At 37.9% G+C, this 20,753-nt stretch overlaps 1 protein-coding gene and 1 pseudogene across 3 annotated transcripts in view; both read right to left on the bottom strand.

The window, feature by feature from the left end:
* Window positions 1-3,214: 3,214 nt before the first annotated feature.
* Window positions 3,215-3,337, bottom strand: LOC116271514 (annotated as a pseudogene).
* Window positions 3,338-14,298: 10,961 nt separating this feature from the next.
* Window positions 14,299-20,753, bottom strand: part of MIB1 (mindbomb E3 ubiquitin protein ligase 1) — a 133,126-nt gene continuing 126,671 nt past the window's right edge. For all 3 annotated transcript variants that reach the window (XM_009192508.2, XM_003914226.4, XM_021929853.2), the window contains exon 21: window positions 14,299-19,992. In XM_009192508.2, coding sequence (XP_009190772.1) covers window positions 19,852-19,992 — 141 coding nt within the window. In that variant the 3' untranslated portion in view covers window positions 14,299-19,851. The remainder of the gene's footprint in view (window positions 19,993-20,753) is intronic.

The following is a 20,753-nucleotide window of genomic DNA, read 5'->3' as shown; positions in this document are numbered from 1 at the left end:
CATCTGCCTCAGCTTCTCAAAGTCCTGGGAGTATAGGCATGAGCCGTCACCACTGGCCCCAACATGATCTTTTAAAATATTAGATTATGTCAGTCCCTTGCTTAAAAGCTTCCAGCAGTTTTCTTTTGCATTTAAAATAAAATTGTAATCCCTTCTCCTTCCCAGAAGGAAAATGATCTCAGATGGAAACATGAAAATGCAAACATCATGACAAACACCAGAAAGGTAAATATGTGACTAAATATAAATAAGTATTAACTGAACAAAACAATGAAGGTAATATCATATGGTATTTAAATTATAGGTACAACTAAAATGTGTAACAATAACAACATAAAAAGTTAGAGGAGGGTAAACTGAAATTTTACATTTCTAAGTTTATAGCTATTTTAGAAAAGTGAAGTCATAATTCATATTACACTTTAAAAGTTCAAAAATACATATAATATGTAGGGTAACCATTAAAAATATAACTATAAAATAACTCATAACAAGTTAATCAAAGGGGGAAATGGAACTTAAAATATTGAATTAGCTCAAAAGAAGAAAAAGAAATATACAGAAGAACTAAATAGAAAACAGTAAGATTATAGATATAAATCCAACTATAACTATAATTATATTAAATATAAATGGATTAGGTGTTCCAACTAAAAGACTAATTTGTAGACTGGATTTTATAAAAGAACTACAGTTTGTGCTTTGCACAATTACTCTAGGTACACATTTCAGTTAGCACAGTTTAGTTAAATACACCAGTATCACAACATCACGGCTTAGATTTCTGTTACCATGGCATATTAACTGTAAATGATTGCATGAAGTACAAACTTTGCAGCTATCTCTCCAGTCTACAAATCAGTACATAAATAACAGGCATATTATGATTATTGACAATCCACATACTTCTTTCCAAGGCTACTAGTGACTGGTCAAAGCAGATCTGTTACTCAGTTCACCTGCAGACAGCAAAGAATGTTGTTGTGTTGCCTCTTCGTCTCGCAGTGGTAAACCCAAGCGACGCTTTACAAAAATGAATAATTGAAACAGGTAATTTAGCCTCGAAGATAAAAGTTCGCTAAAGCAATGAAAAGTGATAATGCTGGAAGTGAAAATCAAATAGAATAGAAATGGGGTTATAGAAGACATACGTGAGCATGGAGTTCCTATTTACCTTCTCCCCCACATGCATGACCATGGGAACACTGACAATGCCACCATAAGAGAAACTATAGACAGCCAGTGAAGGTGGCCTGACCAACATAAATGAGGAAAGTAGTGTGACAAAAAGGATGAAAGTGACCTGAAGAAAGCAATGAAGGCAAAAAATTTCACATTAAAGGGACTCTGGGAGATATGTTACGACATTGAAAGCACAAAGATGACATGTTGGAAGCTGATCAGACTTAGAAAGGAGTATGACAATTTGCCAAAGAACAGAAAAAAATGCTTGCTCTGTATGGTATATTATACAAAAAGCCAAACATGGTTCAAACTACGCTTGGCTTTGTTTTTTTTAGAACAGCTTTAGGTTTACCAAAATATTGAGCAGATAGTACCAAGAGTTCCCGTTTATCCACTTCCCCACGTAGAGTTTTTTAAATTATTAACATCTTGCATGGGTGTGGTACATTTGTTACAATCGATGAACCCATATGAACACATTATTATTAAACAACATTCATAGTTTACATTAGGCTTCACTCTTTACGTTGTACAGTTCTATGGGTTTTAACAAATGCATAATGCCATGTATGATATGTATGATACTATTACAGTATCATACGGAATTGTTCCACTGCCCTAAGATTTCTCTGTGCTCAGCCTCTTCATCCCTTCCTACTTCTACCAGAACTTCTGGCAATCACTGGTCTCTTTACTGCCTCCATACTTTTACCTCTTCCCATATGTCATATCATCGGAATCGGAACCATATGCAGCCTGTTAGCCTAGTGCCCTTCACTTAAGGATATGTATTTAACGATCTTTCCTGACTTTTTTTTTTTTTTTTTTTCAGTCTCACTCTGTCACCAGGCTGCAGTACAGTGGTACGATCTCGGCTCACTGCAACCTCTGCATCCCAGGTTCAAGCTGTTCTCCTGCCTCAGCCTCCCGAGTAGCTGAGATTACAAGCATGTGCCCCATACCCGGCTAATTTTTGTATTTTTAGTAGAGATTGGGTTTCACCATGTTGGCCAGGCTGGTCTTGATCTCCTGCCCTCGTGACCCACCTGCCTCAGCCTCCCAAAGTGCTGGGATTACAGGCCTGAGCCACCACACCCGGCCATTCCATATCTTTTTATGGCCTGATAACTCTTTTTTCAATTTGACATTTATTTTTAAATATTTATACATATTAGATATATGCATTTTCAGGGTGTATATGCTAACAGGATACATTTGTATAAGTACATAGGAATATTCAACACCTTAAATATTTATCTTTTCTTTATGCTAGGAATGTTTGAGTTATTCTCTTCTAGCTATTTTGTTGTTGTTGTTGTTATTGTTTTCTTTTTTTAAGATGGAATCTTGCTCTGTTGCCCAGGCTGGAATGCAGTGGCACAGTCTTGGCTCACTACAATCTCCACCTCCTGGATTCAAGTGATTCTCCTGCCTCAGCCTCCCAAGTAGCTGGGACCACAGGTGCCCACCACCACGCCTGGCAAATTTTTTTTACTTTTAGTAGAGATGGGATTTCGCCATGTTTGCCAGGCTGATCTGGAACTCCTGCCCTCAGGTGATCTGCCTGCCTTGGCCTCCCAAAGTGCTGGGATTATAGGCATGACCCACCGCGACCAGCTTTCTTGTAGTTATTTTGAAATATACAACCAATTAACCCTACTATCAGTATAGCCACCCTACTGGTCTGTTGAATACCTGGTCTTTTTTTTTTTTTGGAGGCAGAGTTTCACTCTTGTCACCCAGGCTGGAGTGCAGGGGCGCGATCTCGGCTCGCTGCAACCTCTGCCTCCCGGGTTCAAGCGATTCTCCTGCCTCAGCCTCCTGAGTAACCGGGATTACAGGTGCACACCACAATGCCTGACTAATTTTGTTCCTTTACTAGAGATGGGGTTTCACCATGTTGGCCAGGCTGGTCTCGAACTCCTGACCTCAGGTTACCCACCTGCGTTGGTCTCCCAAAGTGCTGGGATTACAGGCATGAGTAGTAGACTGGCCTTACCAGAAGTGTTAATAGAGGATCTTCATAGAAAAAAATTTTTTTTCATTTTTGTTTACTCATTTTATTTTAATATAGCGCAGGGGCCTTTGCACAGGGGCCATGCTAATCTCTGTATCATTCCAATTTTAGTATATGTGCTGCTGAAGCGAGCACCTACAGCTTCTTTAACCATTCACCTATTGAAGAACGTCATGGTTGCTTCTAGTTTTTGGCAATTATGCTTTGAGTTTTGGGGGCTACAAACATTCATGTGCAGGTTTTTGTGTGGATGTGAGTTTTTCAACTTATTTGGGTAAACATCCAGGAATATGATTGCTAGATTGTATGGTAATATTGTGATTAGTTTTATAAGAAACTGCCAAATTGTCTTCCACACGGGCTGTTCTGCACTCCCACCAGCAATGAATAAGAGTTTCTGTTGCTCCACTTTCTTGCCAGCATTTGGTGTTTTTCATTTTATGGATTTTAGAGCCATTCTAATAGGTTGGTGGTACTATCTCACGGTTTTAAATTGCAATTCCATAATGACATTGGTTCTGAGCATCTTTTCATATGCTTCTTTGTCATATATATAGATACACATACGTCTATATCTTCATTAGGGAGGTTGTCTTTTCTTTTTGAAACAGAGTCTCGCTCTGTCACCCAGGCTAGAGTGCAGTGGTGTGATCTCAGCTCACTGCAACCTCCACCTCCCGGGCTCAAGTGATACTTCTGCCTCAGCCTCCTGAGTAGCTGGGATTACAGGTGTCCGCCACTGCACACAGCTAAATTTTGTATTTTTAGTAGAGATGGGGTTTCACCATGTTGACCAGGCTGGTCTCGAACTCCTGACCTCAAGTGATCCACTTGTCTGAGCCTCCCAAAGTGCTGGGATTAAAGGTGTGAGCCACTGCGCCTGGCTGCCTATTTTTTAAATTGGGTTTTTCATTTTGTTTTTATTCAGATTTAAGACTTCTTTGTAATTTTGGAAAAAAGTCTTTATTAAGTGAATTTTGCTAATATTTTCTTCCAATCTGTGGCTATTTTTATTTCCTTTTTTCTTTTTAACCTTTAAAAAAAAAAAACAAAAAGACTGGGTCTTGCTCTGTGGCCCAGGCTGGTCTTAAACTCCTGGTCTCAAGTGATCCTCAGCCTCTCAGAGTGCTAGGACTGGCATAAGCTACTGTGCCCAGACTCTTTTCATGGTCTTAACAATGCCTCTCACAGAGCAGAACTTTTAAATTTTGATGAAGTACAACTTATCAGGCTTTTCTTTCATAGATGATGCTTTTGGTGTTGTATCTGAAAAATCATAACCAAACCCAAAGTTACTTAGATTTTTTCCTGTGTTATCTTCTAGAAGATTTGTATCTTGGCATTTTACAGTTAGGTCTATGACCCATTTTGAGTTAATTTTCGTGAATGGTGTAAGGCCTGTGTCTAAATTTTTTTTTATTTTTTTTAATTTTTTTTGCAAATGGATGTCCAGTTGTTTCAGCACTGTTCTTGAAAAGACTATCCTTTCTCCATTTAATTGTCTTTGCTCCTTGTTAAAGACCTGTTGACTATACTTCTCTGTAGAGTTCATAGAAATGAAGTTAAAAAGAAAAACAACAAGTCCGGGCATGGTGGCTCACGCCTGTAATCCCAGCACTTTGGGAGGCCTAGGCGGGTAGATCACCTGAAGTCAGGAGTTCGAGTCCAGCCTGACCAATATGGCAAAACCCCATCTCTACTAAAAATGCAAAAATTAGCCAGGTGTGGTGGTATGTGCCTGTAGTCCCAGCTACTCGGGAGGCCGAGACAGGAGAATTGCACCCAAGAGGCACAGGTTGCAGTGCACCAAGATCATGCCACTGCACTCCTTCAGGATCTCTTGTAGGGCAGGCCTAGTGCTTCCTTCAGGATCTCTTGTAGGGCAGGCCTGGTGGTGACGAAGTCTCTAAGCATTTGCTTGTCTGTAAAGGATTTTATTTCTCCTTCACTTATGAAACTTAGTTTGGCTGGATATGACATTCTGGGTTGAAAATTCTTTTCTTTAAGAATGTTGAATATTGGCCCCCACTCTCTTCTGGCTTGTAGAGTTTCTGCTGAGAGATCTGCTGTTAGTCTGATGGGCTTCCCTTTGTGGGTAACCTGAACTTTCTCTCTAGCTGCCCTTAACATTTTTTCCTTCATTTCAACTTTGGTGAATCCGACAATTATGTGTCTTGGAGTTGCTCTTCTCGAGGAGTATCTTTGTGGTGTTCTCTGTATTTCCTGAATTTGAGGGTTGGCCTGCCTTGCTAGGTTGGGGAAGTTCTCCTGGATAATATTCTGCAGAGTGTTTTCCAACTTGGTTCCATTCTCCCCGTCACTTTCAGGCACACCAATCAGACGTAGATTTAGTCTTTTCACTTAATCCCATATTTCTTGGAGGCTTTGTTCATTTCTTTTTACTCTTTTTTCTCTAAACTTCTCGTCGCTTCATTTCATTGATTTGATTTTCAATCAGTGATACTCTTTCTTCCAGTTGATTGAGTTGGTTACTGAAGCTTGTGCATTTGTCACATAGTTCTCGTGTCATGGTTTTCATCTGTGTCAGTTCATTTATGAACTTCTCTGCATTGGTTATTCTAGTTATCCATTCTTCCATTCTTTTTTCAAGGTTTCAGTTTCTTTGCACTGGGTACGTAGTTCCTCCTTCAGCTCTGAGAAGTTTGATCTACTGAAGCCTTCTTCTCTCAACTCGTCAAAGTCATTCTCCGTCCAGCTTTCTTCCATTGCTGGCGATGAGCTGCCTTCCTTTGGAGGGGGAGATGTGCTCTGATTTTTTGAATTTCCAGCTTTTCTGCACTGCTTTTTCCCCATCTTTGTGGTTTTTATCTGCCTTTGGTCTTTGATGATGGTGACATACTGATGGGGTTTTGGTGTGGGTGTCCTTTCTGTTTGTTAGTTTTCCTTATAACAGTCAGAACCCTCAGCTGCAGGTCTGTTGGAGTTTGCTTGAGGTCCACTCCAGACCCTGTTTGCCTGGGTATCAGCAGCGGAGGCTGCAGAAGATAGAATATTGCTGAACAGCAAGTGTTGTTGTCTGATTCTTGCTCTGGAAGCTTCGTCTCAGAGGTGTACCCAGCCATGCGAGGTGTGAGGTGTCAGTCTGCACCTAATGGGGGATGTCTCCCAGTTAGGCTACTCGGGGTCAGGGATTCACTTGAGCAGGCAGTGTGTCTGTTCTCAGATCTCCACCTCCTTGCTGGGAGAACCACTGCTCTCTTCAAAGCTGTCAGACAGGGACATTTACATCTGCAGAGGTTTCTGCTGCTTTTTGTTTAGCTATGCCCTGTCCCCAGAGGTGGAGTCTACAGAGGCAAGGCAGGCCTCCTTGAGCTGTGGTGGGCTGCACCCAGTTCAAGCTTCCCAGTGGCTTTGTTTACCTACTTAAGCCTCAGTAATGGCGGGCGCACCTCCCCCAGCCTCGCTGTCGCCTTGCAGTTAGATCTCAGACTGCTATGCTAGCAATGAGGGAGGCTCCGTGGGCATGGGACCCTCTGAGCCAGGCGTGGGATACAGTCTGGTGTGCCACTTGCCAAGACCCTTGGCAAAGCACAAAATTAGTGTGGGAGTCACCCGATCTTCCAGGTGTGTGTGTCTCAGTCTTCCTTGGCTAGGAAAAGGAATTCCCTTCCCCCTTGCACTTCCCAGGTGAGGCGATGCCTCGCCCTGCTTCAGTCCTCGCTGGTTGGGCTGCATCCACTGACCAGCACTGACTGTCCGACACACCCATGAGATGAACCTGGTACCTCAGTTGAAAATGCAGAAATCACCTGTCTTCTGTGTCACTCACGCTGGGAGTTGGAGGCTGGAGCTGTTCCTATATGGCCATATTGGGTGCCCCCTCCTTTTTTTTTTTTTTTTTTTTTTTTTTTGAGACAGTCTCCCTCTGTCACCCAGGCTGGAGTGCAGTGGCATGATCTCAGCTCCCTACAACCTCCTCTGAGCTCAAGCAATCCTCCCACCTCAGCTGCCTGAGTAGCTGGGACACAGGTGCATGCCACAGTCTGGCTAATTTTTGTATTTTTAGTAGAGATGGGGTTTTACCATATTGCTCAGGCTGTTCTCAAACTCCTGGCCTCAAGTGATCTGCTCACCTCGGCCTCCCAAAATGCTGGGATTACAGCCCTCAGCCACTACACCCTGCCACCACACTCAGTCACCAGCATCTTTTATTGCCTATATTTTTTATACAAGCCATTTTAACTGGGGTGAGATGATATCTCATTGTGGTTTTGATTTGCATTTCTTTGATAATTAGTGATATTGAGCATTTTTTCATATACCTGTTGGCCATTTGTATGTCTTATTTTGAGAAATATCTGTTTAGATCTTTTGCCCATTTTTAAATGAAATTGTTTTTGGTTTTTTGCTATTGAGTTGTTTGAGCTCTTTGTATATTCTAGTTATTAATCCCTTTTCAGATGGATAGTTTGTAAATGTTTTATTTTGTTGATTGTCTGTTCACTTTGTGGACTCTTTCCTTTGCTCTGCAGAAGCTTTTTAGCTTGAAGTAATCCTAATAGTCTATCTTTGCTTTGGTTGCCTGTGCTTTTGAGGTGTTACACAAGAAATCTTTGCTCAGGCCAATGTCCTGGAGTATTTCCCCAATGCTTTCTTCTAGTAGTTTCATAGTTTCAGGTCTCGGATTCAAGTGTTTAATCCATTTTTGTTTGATTTTTGTGTATGATAAGGTGTAGGGTCTATTCTCAGTCTTCTGCATATAGTTATCCAGTTTTCCCTGCACCATTCACTGAAAAGACTCTCCTTTCTACATTGTAATTTCTTGGCACCTTGATTGAATACGAGTTGGCTGTAAATGCATGGATTCATATCTGGGTTCTCTATTTCTGTTCCATTGGTCTATGTGTCTGTTTTTATGCCAGTATCATGCTATTTAGGTTAGTATAGCTTTGTAATAAATTTTGAAGCCAGGTTGTGTGATGTCTCCAGCTTTGCTCTTTCTGTTCAGGATTGCTTTGGCTATTTGGTCTTTCATAGTTCCATATACATTTTAGAATTGTTTTTCTATTTCTATGAAGAATGTTATTCATGTTTTGATAGAAATGGCATTGGATCTGTAAATTGCTTTGGGTACTATTGTCACTTTAAAAATACTAATTCTTCCAACCCATGAGCACGGAATGTTTTCCCATTTGTGTGTGTATGTGTGTCCTCTTCTATTTCTGTCATCAGTTTTATAGTTTTCCTTGTATAGATCTTTCACTACTTTTGTTATATTGATTCTTAGGTATTTTATATTTTTTGTAGCTGTTGTAAATAGGATTACTTTTTTGATTTTCCAGGTTGTTTGCTTTTGGCATATAGAAATGCTACTGATTTTTGTATGTAGATTTTGTATTCTGCAACTTTACTGAATTCATGTATCGGTTCTAACATACTTTGGTGAAGATAAGGTTTTTCTAGGTATAAGATCATGTCGTCTGTGAACAAGGCTAATTTGATGTCTTCCTTTCCAATTTGGATGCCCTTTATTTATTTCTCTTGCCTAATTGCTTAGCCTTCAATTTTTCTCCATTCAGTACAATGGTTAGCCATGGGTTTGTCATAGATGGCCTTTATTATTTTGAGGTATGTTCCTTCAACACCCATCATAAAGGGATGTTAAATTTTATCAAATGCTTTTTCAGCATCTATTAAAATAATCACATGGTTTTTATCTTTGATTCTGTTAATGTGATGTATCATGTTTATTGACTTGTGTATTGTATGGCAGATGCACCTGACAGCAGTAACTTAAGCATATACCCTGAGAATGACCCTATGGTCTAAGAAGAATGTGTGCTCAGAGTTCCAAGCTAAGGAATCCAGTAGTGGCTAACCCAGAGATTCACTTCTTATGAAGGACATTGAACCCCTCTGCCCGTTCCTTGGAACATAGGATGTGCAAGGAAATGAGGCCCCTTTTCTGGGTTAAATGAAGTTTGCTAGGTTGGTGTTGCTACATGAAAATGCCATATAAACTGCATGTTTTTACAAACAGTAGCAGTGCTCCTGTCCACCCTGTCACCTCTGGACTGCCTTGTATGTACGTCCTCTATAAACCATGTCTGGTAGTAAGTTACTGGCTCTAGGTCTCTTCTGGGCCTCTCAGACACAATGCCATCTCTTCTGGAGTCACTAGGGGTCTGGCATGACACATATGTTGAACCATCTTTGCATCCCTGGGATGAATCCCACTTGATCATGGTGAATGATCTTTTTAATGTGTTGTTGTATTTTGTAATATTTTGGTGAGGATTTTTGCCTCTATAGTCATCAGGGATAATGGCCTACAGTTTTCTTTTTTTATTGTGTCCTTATCTGGTTTGGGTATCAGAGTGATATTGTTTGGCTCTGTGACCCCACCCAAATCTCACCCTGACTTGTAATAATCTCCATGTGTCAAGGGCAGAACCAGGTGGAGATAATTGAGTCATGGAGGCAGTTTCTGCCATGCTGTTCTCATGATAGTGAGTGAGTTCTCATGAGATCTGATGGTTTTATAAGGGGCTTCCCCCTTTGCTCGGCATTCATTCTCTCTCCTGCCATCCTGTGAAGAGGTGCCTTCCGCCATGATTGTAAGTTTCCCGAGGCCTCCCCAGCCATATGGAACTGTGAGTCAATTAAACCTCTTTTCTTTATAAATTACACAGTACTTGGGTATTTCTTCATAGCAGTGTGAGAATGAACTAATACACAAGGTAATGCTAGCCTGATAGAATTTGTTTGGAAGTATTCCCTCCTTTTCAATATTTGGAAGAGTTTAATTGGTATTAATTCTTCTTTTGAATATTTGGTAGAATCCACCAGTGAAGCAATCAGGTCCTTGGGCTTTTCTTTGATGGGAGACCTTATTGGGGTTTCAATCTCATTACTTGTTATTGGTCTGTTCAGGTTTTCTACTTCTTCATGGCTCAATCTTGGCAGGGTGTATATGTCCAGGAATTTATCCATTTCTTCTAGGTTTTCCAATTTGTTGGCATATCGTTATTCATAATATTCTCCAATGATTCTTTGTATTTATGTGGTATCAGATGTTATGTTACCTTTCTCATTTCTGATTTTATTTGGGTCTTCTTTTTTTTTAGTCTAGTTAAAAGGCTGTCAATTTTATCTTTTAAAAAAAACAACTTTTCATTTTATTCAACTTTTGTTTTTTTCCTAGTCCCAATTTCATTTATTTCTGTGCTGATCTTTATTCTTTCTTTCCTTCTACAAATTTTGAGTTTGGTTTGTCTTTTCTTCGGGAAATTTAGTCCATTAACATTCCATGTTATTATTGATAAGAACTTACTACTGCCATTTTGTTCTTTGTTTTCGGGTTTTTTTTTTTTTTTTTTTTAAATAACTCCTCTCTTCCTTTCTTCCTGTCTTTCTTTGTGGTTAATTTTATCTCCAATAAAATGTTTATTTATTTGTTTGTTGTTTGTTTTGAGATGGAATTTCACTCTTGTTGTCCAGGCTAGAGTGCAGTGGCATAATCTCGGCTCATTGCAACCTCTGCCTTCCGGTTCCAAGCGATTCTCCTCAGTCTCCTGAGTAGCTGGGACTACAGGTGACCGCCAACACACACAGCTAATTTTTGTATTTTTAGTAGAGACGGGGTTTCACCATGTTGGCCAGGCTGATCTCAAACTCCTGACCTCATGATCTGCCCACCTTTGCCTCCCAAAGTGCTGGGATTATAGACATGAGCCACTGCACCTGGCCATATGTTTTAATTTATTGCTAAATCAAAATAAAAATGAATAAACAAAAATTAAAAATTAAATAGAAGTATTAACACTTCTGGTAAGGCCAGTCTACTAGCACCAAATCCCTTCAATATTTGTTTCTCTTAGAAAGCCTTTACTTTTCCTTTACTTTTGAAGGATAATTTCACTAGATACAGAATTCTTATTTAGTACTTTTTTTTCTTTCAACCTTTTAATTATTTCCTTTTACTCTTCTTGTTTGCATAGTTTCTGGAGAAGTTCAATATAGTACTTATCCTTGCTCCTCTATCAACAAGGCCCCTCCCCAACACCCCAACCCCACCTGGAGTTCTTTCATGATTTTTTTGTCTCTGATTTTCTGTACTTTGAATAGGAGATGGTAATGTTTTGATTTTTAATATTTATCCTGGCTGATATTCTCTAAGCTTCCTGGATCTGTGGTTTGGTGTCTATCATTATCTTTGGGATATTCAGTCACTATAGATTCAAATGTTTCTTCTATTCCTTTAAAAAAAAATTTTTTTTAATTTTCTGGCTGAGCGTGGTGGCTCATGCCTATAATCACAGCACTTTGGGAGGCCTAGGCAGGCAGATCACCTGAGGTCAGGAATTTGAGACCAGCCTGGCCAACATGCTGAAAACTTTGTCTCTACTAAAAATACAAAAATTAGCTGGGCATGGTGGTGGGCGCCTGTAATCTCAGCTACTCGGGAGACCGAGGCAGGAGAATCGCTTAACCTGGGAGGTGGAGTTTGCAGTGAGTGGAGAGTGCACTGTTACACTCCAGCCTGGGTGACAAGAGTGAAACTCCATCTCCAAAAATAAATAAATATTTTTTAAATCTTCTGGTATTCCCATTTGTAACATTATTTCAAGAATCTTTTGATTCTTAGAGCTTCCATCTCTCTGCTTGTATTACCCATGGTTTTTTGTTTGTTTGTTTTTGTTTTTTGTTTTTGAGACATTATCTTGCTCTGTTGCTCAGGCTGGAATGCAGCCGCACAATCAAAGCTCACTGCAGCCTTGAACTCCTGGGTTCAAGTGATCCTCCTGCCTCAGCCTCCTGAGTAGTTTGGACTAGAAGCACCTGCCACAATCCCTGGCTAATTTTTTTTTTTTTTTTTTTTTTTTTTTTTGTAGAGACAGGGTCTTGCTGTGTTGTTCAAGCTGGTCTTGAACTCCTGGCTTCAAGCAACTCCCTACTTGGGCCTCCCAAAGTGCTGGAATTACCTGAATTGTCCACTTTTTTTCATCAGAGCTCACAGCCTATTAATTGTTGCTGTTTTAAATTCCTACTTTGATAATTTCAGAATCTCTGGCATGCTTGCTGGTTCTGGTTTCCCTATTAAATTAGGGTAACCTCACCTACAAAAGTATTTCCCTAACTGCCTGTCAGTGTCACACTCTTAATATTAATGTTTTGTGTCAAAGAAAGAACACAGAAGGGAAAGAAGACAATACTTTCAAATATATGAAAAATAATGAATATATTATCTTGGAAATCTGCCTTTCAGAAAGCTGCTCTAACTGTAAATGCAGAGCCCCAGCATGAAGTGTTACCTGCAGCCTGAATGCATCACATCTGATGAGTTACGGGCAAAGGCAGCACTGCCTGATGGCCTCCTTTCACATGTCATCCCCTCACTGATGATCTGTTACAGGTCTGGTCTTCCATTTCCAAATAAGGTCTATCATTTTCTTGTCCTTAATAAGATAAAAATGAATTTATCAACTAGTTTTATTATAAGGGAAAAACTATTTGCCAAATGATTATTCTTCAACAAATAATTTATCTGAGAAATCATTCTTGGTGTTCTACTTTAATCTGTATACTCATTATATCTTATAAACACCTATGCACCCATTAAAGGTTTTGAGGTTTTTGTTGTTGTTTTTAAGAGACAGGGTCCCACTCTGTCACTCAGGCTGAAGTGCAGTGGTGTAATCTCAGCTCGCTGCAGCCTTGACTTCCCGGGCTCAAGCAATCCTCCCACTTCAGCCCCCCAAATAGCTGGGACTATAGGTGTGCGCCACCATGCCTGGCTAACTTTTGTATTTTTTGTAGAGACAGGGTTTTGCCATGTTGCCCAGGCTGGTCTTGGAACTCCTGAGCTCAGGCAATCCACCCACCTCAGCTTCCCAAAGTGCTGGGATTACAGGCATGAGCCACCGCATCTGGCCTGAATGTTTTCATTGTCAATACATTTGGGAAATGTTATGCTAAAAGACTATCAAATAATTTTAACCTTTGTGAAGAATGAAAAACTATCAATGATAAAAAATATAAAGCAAGTTTTCTAAAACGTCTTTATTTTTAAAACCTATACAGTTTCAATTTAGTAAAAAATATTGCCATGAAATTTCTAATTATACAGCAACAGAAACAAAAAAATACAGTTAATTAGAGGTTACTCAAAATAAATTCACAATTTTAATGTTGGAATATATATGCTTTTATCAAATAAACAAAAGATTTTTTCAGATGTTTTTCCTCTTAAACATCAGATACACATAATCTTTTGAACTGGAGCTAGATGACCTCTCAATAACTTCAGAAATAAGTGCTTATATTAACATGGAAAATAAAATAACCCCAAAGCATACAATTAGTGATTTACTCATAAAACTAAAAACCAAATAGATCATTGCTTCAAAATGTCTACCTCTTGAAAATGAAATCTACATCTGACTTGTGAGGAGGAATAATCTTTTTATAGAAAAAGATGAATCTTCCAGACTGGTTAATTTACTTCCTATCAAATTTATCCTATTCAGATTATTTTCATATGTCTTAATTCTGAAGAATGTGAGGTGTTAAAATATGAAAAGCTTCTTTGGCCCTTTAGACAGAGGTACCTTAATTGTAAACAATTGCAAGGAGAGCCTTCTAGATGTGGACACTTATGCTGAGTTGAAGATGTACATCCTTGTTTCTTAAAGGCATGGTAATTTCCTTTTTTTTTTTTTTTTTTTTTTTGAGACGGAGTCTCGCTGTGTCTCCCAGGCTGGAGTGCAGTGGCGCGATCTCGGCTCACTGCAAGCTCCGCCCCCTGGGTTCACGCCATTCTCCCGCCTCAGCCTCCCAAGTAGCTGGGACTACAGGCGCCCACTACCACGCCCGGCTAATTTTTTGTATTTTTAGTAGAGACGGGGTTTCACCGTGTTAGCCAGGATAGTCTCGATCTCCTGACCTCGTGATCCACCCGCCTCGGCCTCCCAAAGTGCTGGGATTACAGGCTTGAGCCACCGCGCCCGGCCTGGTAATTTCCTTTTTAACAATAACAAGTTTTTTAATGTATTAAGATTTTTTAAATGCTTTAAAAATCAAAATTCATGTATACTACTATAAAAGAATAATTCTCAAAAGATCAAAGCATTATATGATATTATACCATAGGTTTTATTAATGACAAATGTTTGCATTACTTTTAAAAGCTTAGCTCTTACTAAGCATTCTTTAACAAAAGCTAATAAGCAGAATCATTTGCCATACAGAAACTATATTCACAAACAAGGCTTTAATCCAACATTGAAAGCTAAGGAATTGGAAAAAATACAAAACACTGCTATGAGTCAATTGAACTGCTATCATTGAATATACTGCATTTACAATGACACAAACATACTGAACATAAAAACAATTTTAGGGATTTAGTCTATAAGACTAGCATTAAGAATGACATGCAATTTGTGATTTCCTTTAAAAATAATTTTTTAAAACAGAATCCATTTGAACAAAGGGTCTTTTTTTTTTTCTCTCATTTGAGGGGAAGACAATCTCTGTTTCCCAAACAGATCCTCCTTTCATTCTAAAATAGCAAACTGTGACCTCGACTCCTCTTCCCAGACACTACTTATAGATGACTTTGCATAATAACTTAATTAGAATTACTTTTCTGGTAACAGTGTCATGGCCATAAATAATCAGTTTTTAAAAAGCAAACATCAATTGCAAATCTAGAAAACTTCCTTTAAAGAATTACCCAAACCCAGCACACATGCAGAATCATTAACAACAAGCTAAGCAATATGACTTTAAAACGTGTATATAATGATACACATGCACTAAAGACCATCTTTTATAAAGTTTTAATAGTGTTGCCAAGTTAATAATTCTTTCAAGGCACTGAAGAATTACACAGATGGAGCTTCCAAAATATAACTGACAACTGCTTGAACTGTTAAAAAGCCCTGAGTCAGAACTTTCAATAACTTCCTGAAATTATAGATTACAGACAAAACGGCATGTTTATTTTATTTTAAAAATTACAGGACCATTTTGCTTTTTGGAGGAAATAAGCTGGGTTTATGAAACAAATCATGCAGACTATACAGGAAAAGTAAAATATTCAGCATATTACCTTTCTTAGACATTTTGTATGTCAATTATAACTTGCAGTTACGGATTTAGGCACCAAATTAATGTGACATGTCAATTCTCCTGTACCTACTGCTTAAATTCTCAATGAAACAAAAACGTCAATTTTAACCTCAGGTTCCCATTTCCTCTTTCCTCACAAATAAGAATAAATGCTGGAAAAAGTAATACTCGGACAGAAAAGGAGGTAGAAAATGCCAATGTAGCAACTTACAATTTTAATTCATCGGCTCTACTGTCTAGTTCACGTTTTTATACCAGAGTTTCACATACTACTAACCAGTAAATTGAGGCTCAATCTAAAGGATATTCCCCCTCACTGTAGTAAAGCAATGTACACGAGACAGCATTAAAGTTTCCTCAAATTTAATGTTTTAAAGAAGTACAACTATCATTATTAATACTGCTATAGTTATATATATGTTAAAGTTCCTAGGCTATATATGACTATCAAGTAATATCAGTAAGCATTCCTATCATAATCAAGCAAATGAAGTAATGTTGCCTTTTTGAGGGAAAACATATTTTGAAACTTTTACAAGCAGACATAAAGACAGTGGACATTTCCAACAAGGCACACATAATTTATGAAAATCTATTATGTTCCTAATTTAGTACAAACTCAAAGTTAATCTAATTCTGATATTTAAAATATGCCTCTCCCCTCTGGCTCAAAATGAAATAACAAACCCTTCCAATTAACAGATATTTAAAACCTACTCAATTTAATTGCTAACAATTCAGAGGAGAGGTACATTGGCCCTCCCAAAAATTTTAAGAACTTAATGTTTACCATGATCTTAGATATTGCAAACACAAACAACTAAAGAATTTAGATGTTTCTTGATTTATATGGAGTCAAAATTCTATTCCACTGAGGAGAAGACAAAAAGGGGAGTTGTTTAATGGGTATGGAGTTTCAGTTCTGCAAGATGAAAAAGTTCTGGAGATGTTTCACAACAATGTAAATATACTTAACATGGCTGAACTGTATACTTTACAAACAGTTAATATGGTAAATTTTATGTTATGAGTTTTTCATCACAAAAAATACAAAAAAAAACTATTCAAAAATTCGATTTTTTACACAAATTATTACTATAAAACATGGTAGACATTCTGATAGGATAAGTGCTTTTCCTTTTGGATTTAAAAAAAAGCAAGCTGTATTAAAGCCTATAGATGACATCTATATGATCCTCTTTTTTTCTCTACACTCAAATGCTGACTTTCCTATCTGTTGTAACCCCACTGTACTGATCCTACTCTACCCCATCTTTAATTCTCTTAGTTCATGAATTTAACTAATTCCTAGTCCAAAAACGGTCCAGAATTCAGAATAGACAAACAGCAATTGGGCAACACATAGACAGTATGTTTCTGCTATGTAAAAATGACTCAGCAAGCTTTCATATTTGAACCAGACACATCTTAAGCAGCATGCATTTCAATATGCTAAAATGCTCTTACGGGCTAAAGCCATAAAAATATAAATTTAAGAAATGTATTTCCAACATGAATTATCAATTAATTTTATGCTTCCATAGCTAGCTGGTCAATTAGCAATGTTTAAAGTTACAAATATCTTATGCATAATTTGGCCAGCTAAACATTTGTCTAATATATTCCTACACTAATACAAAATTATCTTTTCTTGAAAACCTTCTTGCTCCCAACAATATTAAATATGTATATAGTATAAGCAGTAAGAATGTTAGATTATGTGAACAAATACCATTAGAATAGCACCATCCGGTATATTGTATGCGTATGTTTTGAGTAACAACGCTAACAATCTTAGAAGAATAAAGGAGAAAATGGCAGGGTGAGGGGTACAGAGAGGAAATCCAGACACTACTCATTGACAACTCTTCTGAAACATCAGGAAATGTTATCAGGACCTTTGGATCTCTTCCTTTTAACTACAGATTCCTTAAAATACACAACTGCTGCACAATAAATTCTGAGTGTGCTAAGATGCCATTTTTCCACTGTTATGTATCTAATCCCTGAAGCCCAATAAATACTTTTTTGCATGAATGCGTGTCAGTTTTTTTCTTTTTTTTTTTAAATGATTCTAAGAAAAGTAAAAGCTCTTTTGAGGCACAAGATAAAGAGGTTTAGCTAATGAGGAGGGTAACAAACCTAATTGGAAAAGTACTGCTAAGGGACATATAATAAGAGGTAGCAGATTCAGAGAGTTGGAGGAAAGTCACTGAAATGATGAAGTTCTTAATCTTATTATCTCTCACAAACCCAAAATAAATGTAAAATAATTTTTAGGTGATTGAAAACATGAATAAAGAAGTATTTTCTATTCACGCAACAAATTTCAAGGTGATACGAATACAGAAAATCCACAAGTACTAGCACTAAAATTATAACGACATTATTTCTATAATAAAAATGTATGTCATATTCCTATAAAGAAATAATTAAACTAGTCTGGAAGATGCTATTACCTTTGAGAGATCTGTTTTAGCATTGCGGCCACAAAACAGAAAGGATTTGTGTAAGGAAAGTAGAGCTAGGGACCACACAATTCTCTGATTGGCCAACTCTGCAGGAGTCAGCCAGGTGCTCCCTCCTCACCAGGTGATCTAGTGGAAAGAGATGGGTAGCCCATGGCATGGAAGGAAAGGAAAAACCTAACATGCTGTTTTCATGTCTGCAAGGAGATTGTCTGTCTGTCTCTTTATGTGAACATCATCAGTCAAATGTTCTACCTTTTTATAACTTCAAAATAGTTTTTTTAAAAACAGGCTCAGTGGCCCCTTATTAGATAACTGAGTCTATTTAAATTTTCAAATTTGAAATCTATAAAAATTGTACTGTTCTAAATGATAGCAGTTACTCAGCTAAACATAGACATGGAATTGTTGAGACTACAAAACCAGCAAGCAAAGCTTCCCATTGCTTTCACCAGGACTTGCAAAGGCAGCAATGATTAAACAGCCAGAAACAGTGTTATGAGGGCTAGAGACTTCATACTTTCAAATTTAGTTGGTGTTCTACAAAAACTGAAGTAAGAAAAGCTAGCCAGATTTAAAGGAGGGAAAAAAAACTACAAAAGAGGATAACTATTTTTAGGAAAAAGCTTATCAACAGCATATAGTAGACACTATGTAAACAGCTGATATAGTCTAGCAGCAATGAACGCCCAAACACTTATTTATGTGTACATTTACTCAGGAGACAATAAGACTACAAAGGAGATCATTCAAAGGAGAAAAAAAAAATGATTAAATGCGCTAAAGTTTGTTGTTGTTGTTGTTGTTTTTAAAGTCTACCAGTAAGCAGACATTTCTATAAATGTCCTGGTCACTCTTTCTAAAGTACTTATAATTAGGTTATTGACCATGTCTTGGATATTGTTGGCAGTTTAAATAATATCCTCATCTGTAGGTATACATAGAAAGACTGTTTTCTTTACAGTAAAACTTACCATAAAGAAAGAGATAATGGAAATAAGGCCTATAATGAAGACAGAATCAGTAACACTGTCAGAATTAACTGATACAAAGAGGAAAAGACTGCTGCCTTTGGAAAAGGCATTATTTTTTGCAGATCACTGGGGTACTATTCAGTACATCAGCAAAGCTAAATAGAACCTCAGAGGTCCAAATAGGGCAATGTCATTTCACTGCTCAGATCAAGCTCAAGCCCAGATGAGTAATCACAGAAAACCTGAAGTATGCTTTTCTTGGATTTTTTAAAAAACACTGGCTGAACAAAATAGTGTATGAATTAATATAGGAAAGGCAACTGCTAGTGGCCAGTTAATAGATACTCCTGTTTTTTTTTCTTTTCAGTTGCCCACTATTATTGCTTATTTTTCCTTTTCTTGTCTATCAGTCATCTTGAAACTGGTAATCTGATTCAAGTTAATGTTCCTTTTGAATCTAGAAAATAAGATAAATGCAAAGTCATTATTCCCTCATTCTATGCTTCCATTTACTCTAAGAATTCAGAAAGAAACATGTGGATAACTTCCTGTTATCTTAAAAAGAGAATCATCCCTTCGGTATTCCCTTAACTATCTGGAACTTGTACTGTCATTTTATAATTTACCATGTGACATAATGGTTTGACCTGCCCCTTTTATTTGATGCATGACTTTTCAGAGAACCTGTATCAACTCACTGTGTAAAACCATGATGAAATGAAGGATAACTGATCACAAAGAATTATGTCTTTTGAGATCTAACAGATTTATAAATTATAAGAGAAAAATGCAATTTTTAAAAAAAGGATATCCTTAAAGGACTTTCCTCTTAGAAGCCAAAGGTAAATTACCTATGAGTTACGTGAATTTGATTTTTCAAATTTAAAACAAAAACAAAAAACACAATTTCCAACACCGTTTTGTAGGGTTTTTTGTTCTGGTACCTTTACAGCCTAATTATACTCTAATTAAACTTATAATCTAGTTTAATTACCGCCTAATTAAACTATGATATTAGAAATTAACTCATCAGAACTTCCAACTAGATCAAAAGCCTACTAAGATCTCATGACTTGATACATTAGCTAACAAAATACACCATGTGTCTTAGTTAATACAAAAGAATCCTTCGTTCAATAGCCTTGCGACAGATAGGACATTCACTCATGCGGTCTCCACAGAGCTGACAGGTTCCGTGACCACAGAGGAAAATCATATTCTTCAGACGATCCAGACACACGGGGCACATTGTCTGTAATGTGAGATAACCAAGTAATAAATTAGACACTTTACATTCGGAAAGTGACAGACTGTTATATATCATTACTTTTCTTTAGTCGTTTTAGTCAAATAGTATTTTGGTAGTTTTAAAAAATATTTTAACATTTTTAAATAGTTAAAATGTCATCCCTACAAAATAGAAACACTGGTTGTACTATCAGGATAGTATAAAAGGTACTACATAAGACTAAAAACTATTAATACATAAAACATAGCCAGGCATGGTGGCTCATGCCTGTAATCCCAGCTACTCAAGAGGCTGAGGCATGAGAATCGCTTGAACCCAGGCAGCAGAGATTGCAGTGAGTCAAGATCGCGCCACTGTGATAGAGGCAGGAGGCAGAGAAATTCTAGGCAGACGGGGCGGGTCCCCAGTGAAACCCAACCTCTGAACTGAAAAGCCTGAAACCCACAGGCCAAAGTGAGAACTTCTATTCCTGTTAGCCCACTGTCTCCCAATTGGTTCTTTCTTTCTTTCTTTTTTTGAGATGGAGTCTCACTCTGTTGCCAGGCTGGAGTGCAGTGGCACAATCTCAGCTCACTGAAACCTCTGCCTCCTGGGTTCAAGCGATTCTACTGCCTCAGCCTCCCAAGTAGCTGGGACTACAGGTGCGCACCACCACACTCAGTTAATTTTTTTGTACTTTTAGTAGAGATGGGGTTTCACCATGTTGGTCAGGATGGTCTTGATCTGACCTCGCGATCTGCCCGTCTCAGCCTCCCAAAGTGGTG

The sequence above is a fragment of the Papio anubis genome, chromosome 19 (assembly GCF_008728515.1).
Source record: "Papio anubis isolate 15944 chromosome 19, Panubis1.0, whole genome shotgun sequence".
NCBI lineage: Eukaryota > Metazoa > Chordata > Mammalia > Primates > Cercopithecidae > Papio > Papio anubis.
Note: the sequence above shows the minus strand (reverse complement) of the source record. Positions and strands in the feature narration are given on the sequence as shown.